Source organism: Heterostelium album (assembly GCF_000004825.1).
Source record: "Heterostelium album PN500 unplaced genomic scaffold PPL_contig4, whole genome shotgun sequence".
NCBI lineage: Eukaryota > Evosea > Eumycetozoa > Acytosteliales > Acytosteliaceae > Heterostelium > Heterostelium album.
Window position 1 is genome coordinate 1 of NW_008805081.1, and position 10,411 is coordinate 10,411.

Genomic DNA, 10,411 nt, shown 5'->3' on the forward strand with positions numbered 1-10,411 from the left:
TAACAATGTTCTTTATTTTGTTTGTTTAATTGATAAATACATATTTTAATTGATTTAAATTGATTATTTTATATATATTAAAGTGTTACTATTTAACACTCTGCTCTACTTAAAGATTTACTTCTTCTTCTTTGATTGGATTTGTTGTTTCTTATTGTTTTCATATTCTTTAATAAGATCTTTAGCATGATCCATGTTCTTTGAGTATTGCCATGTAGCTTTGTCTAAAGGATAGCCAAGCCATTTGATTTGATACTGCTTCTTCTTTCTGTACATTCGATCTCCAATGATTTGTTCTATTTCAAACTCTTCTTCATTGTCAATGATATCTGGTTCAATACCTTTAACTAATGATTCATTGTCTTTGTTTAACTTGAATTGTACTAATTGATTAATATTGAAAACTTTGTGTCGCTTTGTTGTGTAATCCAATTCTAGTTCTACGTTGATACCATTATTGAATATCTTTGTGATCTTGAACGGTCCACGATTCTTATTATTAATTGATCCTGTGTTTGTGTTCCAATCAACTTCTAAATTGATAAATTCATCTTTGACAAACATCCAATCTCCAATCTGATAAGTCGGTTTGTTCTTGATGGTTCCATCTGCTTCCAACATATCTAATTGTTTATCCAACAAACTGTCTTTGACCATCTCTCTGATCCATTCTCTATTCGATGTATTATTGTTTCTAAACATGTTAATTGGCGATACAGGAATGTATCCCAGCACTACTTCGAAAGGTGATAGTTTGATTGTTGAATTATAGGTTGAATTGATCGCGAATTGAATATTCTTAATCTCTTCATCCCACTTGTCTTTGAACTCCAACGATAGCTTCCTGAGCATAGATCTGATTCTCCTGTTAGTGCGCTCGCTCTGGCCATCTGATTGCGGATGTCTCGGTACGGACATTCTTAGTTTTGATCCTACCTTCTTAAAGAGTTCTAACCACAGTTCACTTGTAAAGCGAGTATCACGATCGCTTACAATTGATAACGGTAATCCAAACAATGAGAACACATGTTGATGAATTAACTTTGCTGTACCCAATGCTGTGATTTCCTTCGTAGTTGGAATGATAGTTGTATATTTCGAAAATCGATCCACCACTACCAAAACATAATCATAACCATTAACGCTCTTTGGTAATTCCATGAAATCCATCGAAATATCCACACCAACTCCTTCTGCTATCTCCAAAGGTTGTATGTTAACCTTCCTTTTCAATTCCACTCGATTCTGTTGACATTCCACACAATGTTCACAGTAATCCTTCACCTTGTCATATAGATTGCGAGCATAGTAATTCGACTTCAACCTAACCCACGTTCTTAAAGTATCTCCATGACCACAGTAGGTACTTCCATGAGCTTCCGTTATTACTTCTTTAATATGCTTTTCATCTACCAAAAGTAATCTTTCATTGAAATTCTTATCCAAGATAAAAATTAATCCATTACTTTCTCTCCATGATTCCTTGTGACGTAACTTTACCAATTCGACATCCTTACTTGACTTATAACTGTTCTTAATCTCGTCCAAGTAACTGAAATCCAATGGTATCTGGTAACACTGAAGTCTAGACAGCACATCTGCTCCTACGTTGTTCTTTCCTTCAATGTGATTGATATCATAGTTGAATTGTGACAACACTTCCAATGCCTTGAGCTGATCCTTCGTCAAGATTGCTTGATCTTTCAAATACAATAGATTGAAATGATCTGTGTATATATTTAACTTTGGTCCTAACAAAATATCTGAATGCTTCTTCAAAAAGTATTTGATTGCCAACAGTTCACGTGCACCAATCGACTTGATCTGCTCTCCTGGTTTCAGCCTTCTTCCACTGAACAACACTGGTTTCAACACTCCTTTCTCATCTTTCTGACAGATCACCACGCTTATACCGATATCGCTTGCATCTGTATAAACAAAGTACTCCTTTGTTGGATCCGGCAACATTAGATCTACTGTATTTTTCAACTCTTTTCGCAATAAATCGAATTCTCTCTTTGCTTCGTCATTTATTTCGAAATCTGTCTTGAAAACTCTAAGTTCTTCTAAGTGTTTGGTCTTTTCAACAAACTTGTCAACAAACTTTCGATAATAATTAAAAAATCCCAAAGTTCGCTGTACTTGTTTTGGTGTTGTTGGATACTCCATTCTATCCAGTATCTCTGTCTTCTTACTACTACTATTAATGATATTCTCTCTTATTGTTCTACCTAATATTTCTATCTCTAATCTAAATAGCTTTAACTTCTTCCTACTTAAATATATTTGTCTCTCTCTACATCTAATCAACATTCTGATTACTCTAACTACATTCTCTTCTAACGTCACATCGCCACTAATGAGATCATCGAAATAATTTTTTACTATGTCACTAAAATTCTCTTCGATAAACTCTGCGAATCTTGCTGGTGCTCCATTCAAACCCATAGCCATACGTAAATACCAGTAAATGCCTTTACGGGTCCTGAATGCTGTATATTTCCTTGACTCCAAATCCATCTTCACATGAAAGTAACCTTTTACAACGTCTCCGATGCTAAAATATTTACATCCTCTCAAACTATTGATTACTTCATCTACAACTGGAATCTTGTACTCTAATTCTACTGTCGCATCATTTAACTTCTTAAAATGATTTACTAATCTGTTAAAAGTCAATTAAAGCTAGTGAGAAAAACAAAAAAAAACCAACATAGCGAACCACTTGCTGTTCACACTTTTTTTTTTTTTTGCATGAAAAAAAGTTTGTGGCGTTTGCAGAATATTATTTTTGCTATGTCTGGTCAGGTGTGGGGTTTTATTTGATTTTTAACATCTATCAAACACATTATTCTTATAAACTGCAAATATTGGTGATTCTACTACTTGATCTAAAAACTCTTCTGGTACTTTCTCTACTATTCCTAACTCTTCTAACTCGTCTACTTTCATCTGTATGTCCATCTCTTCCTTGTAAGATCGTCTGAACTGATGTTGTTTCTTCACCACAGCATCTTTCTTCAACACAATCTTATGAATGATGTCATTATCTCTTTCCATGATTTTGAAGTTTGGCGGTTTCTCTACTATAACGTCACTAAAGATTTCCACCATCTTCTTCTCCAATCCTTCTAAGTCTTCTTTAACTATTAACTCTCTTACTTCCTCTAATATTTCTTTCTCATTATTATTATTTACTTTACTATCTACTACTATTTCTTTATCTACTTTCTGATTTACTACTACTATCTCTACTCCATTGAACTCTAAATACCACTTCTTATTTCTTATCTCTATCTTCATCTCTAACTCTTGAAGTATATCTGATCCGAAAATGATCTCAATATCTTCTTCTATATCTATTATGTTTAATTCTACATTATATGTTTTTTTATTTATTATTATTTCTGCTGATACGGCTTTATTTATTATTTTATTTTTATCTTCTAATGGAATTTTTATTATTTTATTTTTTATATTTTTTATTTTATCTATTTTATTTATATATTTATTATTTATGAATGATTTTGTTGCGCCTGTATCAATTATTATTTTTCTTTTTATTTTATTTATTTCTAATTCTATTATTAAATGATTATTATTTATTTCTAACATTAAAATTTCTTCTTCAATCTTTTCTTTTTCTTTTTCACCTTCCACCACTTCCTTCACCTCCGACAACCCCACGCAACTCTCCTTATTCTCGATTCATTTCGAACTTTTCACCGTCTCCCCCGCTGATGTACAGTTCTTACTGATATGACCAATACCATTGCATCTGTAACATCTCACCTCTCTCTTTGTTGAGCTATCTTTCTCTGTTGTTGTTGTTGTTGTTGTTGTTGTTGTTGGTCTAAAAGTTGATTTCTCTTCTGGTCTTCGATGAGCATGATGATTAACTCTAACTCTCGATAACTCTTCACAGTATTCAGATATGTGTTCTAACATCTTTTGAAATGATTTCTCACGATAATCCATTCTATAGATGTATTTTTCTATCTTTTCTTGATATTCAACGTAATTGAGATTATTGAAAAACATGATCTTGGCTGCGTCTTCTGATAAACCTGGTAAATGTCTATTGTCCTTCCAGAATAGAATAAACGTTTCCAATGAGTTCGCATGTTTCTCTGATTTCTCTGCACCAACTTTCAATTTGTATTCGTTCAGCTTCTTGATAGCTTGACCTTTCACATCTAACTTGCACACAGTTCCTTCGAATCTCTCCAAAGTTCCTAATATGATGTCATATCTCTTATCTTTCTCTTTGAGATGTTCGATCATTGCCTGTCTCTTAGGATTCAAACTGGCTAAAATTAGAAGATCTTGCTCTTTCTCTTCTGTTATATTATGAAACTTAAGATTATTCTCTAATTCTATCTTGAATTCACTGAATGAATCTAACTTCTTTATGTCTTTTGCCAAACTAACAATGTGCTTTCTTCTCTTCTCATCGTCTCTCTTTTTATTTCCCACACTCAATCTCTTCACTAATAACTTTAACTCATCTATTTCATCCCTCAACTGGTCCACTTCATCATCCTCACTCTCTTCATCAACCACCACAGCTGCTTTTTGTGTTACCACTTTCTTCGCAGTTTTATTATTGTTGTTGTTTTGATTAACACTCTTTCCTCCCACACTTTTTGATGTTAATTGTTTCTCTGCTACAACACTTTTTGATGATTGCTTCTCTGTTATAACACTATTTGATGATTGTATCTCTGCTATAACACTATTTGATGATGATTGCTCAACTTCTTCACTCTCTTCCTCACTGTTCTCTTCCTCCATTCTTTCGCACTCATTGTTATCTACTGGTGTTTTTTCCTGCTGAACACTTTTATCACTGTTGGTATTATCTTCTTGTGTATTATTTTTACTAGTACTCATATTGTTACTATATATTTTGGAATAAAAAAATAAAAAAAAAGTTTTAAAAGGGGGTGATTAACAATAAAAACCTTCCTATATATATAATAACTAAAGAATAACTAATTTAATACTATAATAATGCTAATGATGATAAAATATAACAATGTTCTTTATTTTGTTTGTTTAATTGATAAATACATATTTTAATTGATTTAAATTGATTATTTTATATATATTAAAGTGTTACTATTTAACAATTCCAAAGTAAATGAATCATATCAAGTCATGTGAATCGAATAAATAAAGTAAAATTTTATTATTTTAAAGCTGAAACTATATACATTTTTGATCACCACTATTTACAATTGTCATTGATATTTGGAGATCTGCTCTAAATGTTATTGTTTCTGCGTTACATTTTATAATTTCTATTGTTATTAATCTAATAGATAATATTTCAAAATGTTGTTGTTGTCGTTGTTGTAGTTGTTGTTGTTGTTGATAATAAATATATCTTTTTGAATGTAATCTTCTTTAAATATCTGTTATCTAAATTTATAATTTCCTAATAATTTCCTAATAATAATCAATAAATGTTAGTAAAATTCTATTAATTAATATAAATTATTATTTCTTATCCACAGCAGTTTCATCTTTTTTTTACCATCCCATATTAATTTTCGACTTCCACCACACTAATTTTTCAATTTCAAAATTTTTTTCAAAGTTAACTTGCTTCCACTCATATAAAAATTTCAAAACTTTGTGTGACAGAGATCACAAAACATGCATTTTTCAGCTTTTTTTTGACTTAAAAAAAAAATTTTTATACAATTTTATGTAAATAAAAAAAAAATAATAAGATTTTAAATATTTTTCTAAATAACTTCATATTAACTCATAAATCTATTTTTTTAATTTATTTTAAAATTTAATTCAATTATTTGTTGTATTTTTAATTTTTTTTTTTTTTTTTTTTTTTTTTTCGAAAAAATTCGAAAATTAAATTGAATTTTTTTTTATTTCATTCATTTTTTTTAAAATTAAATTAAAATATAGATGAAATAACAGGGTATAGAATGATACAGCAAATAACGAAAAAGATATATGATATACTTTTTTTTTACTACGATTCAACAAAATTTAGGTTTCAAAAAAAAAAAAAAAAAATAAAGTATTTTACTGGCGATATTAAATTAATATGATGGAAAAAGGGTAAAATTAAGATTTTTATGTGGATGGGAGGTGGTATTACTCCAACCCACCTTCATATTATCATTTAACCATTCCAAAATTTTGAATTGAAATTTTTTATTTTTATTTTTGGGGTTGTGGGGTGTTTTACTGGCGTCATTAATTTTATATGGTGGATAATTGGTAAAAAAAAGAAAAATTTCCTGTGTTACTGTTAATCTTTTTGAAGCTATTTAAAGATTGTTGGCGTCTATAATTGTAATCCAAATGTAAATGATTTGAAACATTCGATCTCGCTTGTTCGATAGTGACCATATCTTCTTGTAAGATGGTAGTGGCTGCATTAACTTTAATCAAAGTGTTGGTGTATGTTTCACCTAATAGGTAAGCAAAGTAAGCTTTAGAACAACAAGTTGTTCTTGATCAATATCATTTTCCAATGCTTGTTGAAATAAAATCTATTTATAAACTAACTTGACTCTCTATATGATTGTGATGTATATTAGATAATTGCAGTATATTTACAAATGTTTAAAATTATAAATTTACATACCTCAATAGCACACCTTGGCTTTGTGTAGCAGGCCCGTCTCCTACTGTACTTTCATTGGCATCGCTGAACCTCTGTCTTGATAATCTTGATGACCATACTATTAATTGGTTGTGCTTGAAATGCATTACTATTGCAACAGTTCTTTCACGCTGATAGTATCTTTAATCACGTTGATCTTTGTCATGATTTAGCCAAAGAGTCGATCACCGCTATTGTCCTATTTCACAGCAGCTTCCAAAATAAGTATCTATCTTTGAGAGTATAGTCAATTTGATATCTAATCTTCATTCATCAGAACCAACCACCACTCAACTAATATATTGACATTGCTGTTAACAAATGATATCTAATCTAACGTTGCATACTCTGTATCTATTAATAAATTAAAATTAGTTTGTTAGTTTAGTTTAGTTTGGAATTATAGGAATGATCATTATCTCAATATTACTCTTCAATATGTATCTTTTTAGAACACAAAAGTAAACTTGAAGAGTGAGTGCGACAATATAATAGACTTACAATACATTGACTGAGCTTACATTTGAGTTGAATCTTATAACTCATTACTTTCTTAAATAATTTATTATATTCTAAAGCTGTAACATCTTTTAAAATTATTAAATAAATACATATTGATAAATATATCTTAAGATCTAAAATGAAAGTAAAAAAAAAAAAAAAAAACAATTTGTTGATCGTTAACACTTAACATCAAAAGTAATATTTTATTATTTTAATTGTTAACTACAACTTACAATCATTTAACATTTAACTATAGTAAAACAAAAATTAACATATTTATATTGACCTCTATTATCATGCAAACTCTTGTAAAGATAATTTAAAAGGTTAGTTAACTTTTATTCTTATTTAATCTTCACTCTATCTTTACTGTTTTTTATTCAATATTATATCGATTTAACTTGTTCATAAACAAAATACAATATTAATCATGATTCACACAAATTGGATTACCAAATATTTAAACTTTAACATATAAATACACACCAACAAAATAATCATATATAATAGTTAAATTAAAAATAGAAATTATATCAACTATCGATGAATCATAAATTACACAATTATTAAAAATAACATAACATAGAAACCTATACTTTGATTATACAATCCTTTACACTAATGATTTCAAGAACTGAATTTTCATCACGATTATTCACACTTGATCTACAATGGGAAGTTGATTCTCAATTCAAATAGCTTTATTCATTTATTTATATAATTCGTTTATCAATCATTCATTAGCTTCCCATTCATAGATATATATTTATTTATTTATAAGTCCTATACTACACTATCATTTATTCATAAAATTTCAATAATTAAATACTATACAATCATTTATTAATTGATTTACTAATATTTTTAAACTTAATAATAGAACAATAATATGGTAATCATACAAACAAATATTCAAGACATTTTTGAATTCTTTTGGAGGGATCTTTGAATAAGACATCTGCTCCACTGACAACACTTACTGTACTTGAAAAACATATCGGATCTTGTTGTTTGCACGAATACAATCTTTTTCTAGTCCAGAGATGACAGTTTGGCGACAATTAATCGATTAAATCATTGTAGAAACTCTGGACAGTGATGCTATTGCTCTACTATCTACTTTTCAAACCTCAAATAAGAAGCATTGAACACCTCTGCTATTATTTGGTATGTTTTGTTAAAATTATTTATTTATTTATTTATTACAAATGAATAACTAACTAACTAACCAACTATAGCTAACAAGAGAATCGATGAACCCATTGTGAAAGAGAGAGAAAACATTAATGAAGAAGTTACAATTATTTTTCTTGAACTAATTAATCATAGTTTCAAAACTTACAACAAAGTCAACAACCGATTTAGATTTTCAAGAAAGTTTTGGTGGTGCTGCACCATTTGAAGTAGATGGACACCATATTCATTTTTTATTAAAAACTTTAAAACCATCATAACACACCTATTTACTCATTCAAGCAATCAACCAACATCGATTCATCTAATATTTATGATTTATTCATTAATTTTTAGAACAACTCAATTGGAACTGTCATATCAATTTGACAATGAAAGTGGTGATCACACCTATCGAAGCAACAGAGCGATAAGAAATCGGTTAAGGAGACTTACAGATCATTAGAAAGATGTATTGGATCAACAAATTAAGAATATACAATTTATAATCAATTCACACTTCATCCGATATTTTGAAGAACACACCAATCAATTTCACCTATCAAACTATTCAATAGTAATAATAAATTTAAACAACGAGAATTACAATTCAAATAAATAATTATAAATAAACTATCTAAATAAGTTTTTTTTTATTTTTATTTGAGAAAGTAGAGTTGTTGAACGTATGTTTGTATTGATCATTATCGCCAACATCTATGTTGTTTTGATAGTAATTGTAGTTAAAGAACTTGAGTTGATGTTGTTGAAGTATGATTTTAATTGTAAACAGTTCCTTTAATACTAGATGTGTTAGTTGTGAATACTTTTGTATTGTATAAAAGCTTTTGTTGTTGTTGTTGTTGTTGTTGCTCAATCATCATACTTCGAACTTGGTATTGCTTGTTACATGCTGTTGATTGAAAGTCTTTGTAAGAGCATCGGCAACTCCAATTTTATTATTGGTTTAATATTAAGATCAATATCTATAGTATATTGATTTATCATTTTTATTGAAAATATAATCTATATAGAGCTAATAAATTAAATTAACATACCTCAGTGATATCTATCCTAGTTCTTAGGTCTGGCTTTTTGGTGTTGAAACAATATTAATATGATAGTGAATGTAGGCAGTAGAATTGGAATACATTCTTTTTGACATGGTAAAACGTTGATTGCGCTGGTTATGTCTTGCTTGCAACATCTAAAATGATTTCACTCTGATAGTATCTTTAATCACGTTAATCCTTGTAATGATTGAATTCAACAGTTGACCACCAATATTGTTGTATTTTTCATAAGCCTGGATACAAGTACCTCGAAAGTATAGTCAATCTAATTGTTACTAATGAATGATAAGTAATATTCTATTGATCAATATAATTTACATTTTTAACTTACTCTTAATCTATTTGATTGGAGTCTCTTGATGATTTTCAATGAATTAACCTAAGTTGTATTCATTTCATCTCTAATCTTCATCCTATTGCACTATTGACAATCATTTGATATTTGTTCAGCTGTTTTCCAAGGCTCTATTAATGATGCTACTTGTGGTGCTGTTTCAACTTAATTGTTCTTCCTCTTTGCGTCTTCTTCCACTTTTGGTATCCAATGCAGTAGAAATCTAAATATATAAATTAACTTGGTTATCTAAATGATGGTATATTAGATAATAAGCAGTATTTACAAATTTATAATTTTAATTTACATACCTTGCATTAAGAACAAACTTCTTGGGCATGTCCGGTCTCCAAGCAACCACCACTCGCCGTATATATTGACATCTGCTGTCAACAAACAATATCTAATCTAACGTGGCATATTCTGTATCTATTAATAAATTAATATTAGTTTAGTATACTTGAAGAGTGAGTGTGCACTATTATTGTAAAACATTGACTGAGCTTACATTTGAATTGAATCTTATAACTCATTACTTTCTTAAATAATTTATTATATTCTAAAGCTGTAACATCTTTTAAAATTATTAAATAAATAAATATTGATATTATAATACTATTGATAACGATATCTTAAGATCTATAAAATAGATAGTAAAAAAAAAAAAACAAAAAAACTAATTTGTTG

At 28.9% G+C, this 10,411-nt stretch overlaps 3 protein-coding genes across 3 annotated transcripts; all 3 read right to left on the bottom strand.

Annotated features, from left to right (window-relative positions):
- Window positions 1–117: 117 nt before the first annotated feature.
- Window positions 118–4,893, bottom strand: PPL_03509 (uncharacterized protein; the record flags this gene model as incomplete). The annotated part of the gene is made up of 5 exons (XM_020574459.1): window positions 118–840; window positions 937–1,200; window positions 1,390–2,643; window positions 2,848–3,359; window positions 3,756–4,893. The coding sequence occupies 5 exons, from the start codon at window positions 4,891–4,893 to the stop codon at window positions 118–120; spliced, it is 3,891 nt and encodes a 1,296-aa protein (XP_020435614.1).
- A 57-nt stretch (window positions 4,894–4,950) lies between these two features.
- Window positions 4,951–6,747, bottom strand: PPL_03510 (uncharacterized protein; the record flags this gene model as incomplete). The annotated part of the gene is made up of 3 exons (XM_020574460.1): window positions 4,951–4,968; window positions 5,239–5,389; window positions 6,623–6,747. 3 exons carry the CDS (start codon window positions 6,745–6,747, stop codon window positions 4,951–4,953), a joined length of 294 nt encoding a protein of 97 aa, XP_020435615.1.
- Window positions 6,748–6,968: 221 nt separating this feature from the next.
- On the bottom strand, window positions 6,969–8,407 carry PPL_03511 (uncharacterized protein; the record flags this gene model as incomplete). Its single annotated transcript, XM_020574461.1, has 5 exons — window positions 6,969–6,994; window positions 7,162–7,227; window positions 7,752–7,810; window positions 8,051–8,123; window positions 8,374–8,407. The coding sequence occupies 5 exons, from the start codon at window positions 8,405–8,407 to the stop codon at window positions 6,969–6,971; spliced, it is 258 nt and encodes an 85-aa protein (XP_020435616.1).
- Window positions 8,408–10,411: the final 2,004 nt, after the last annotated feature.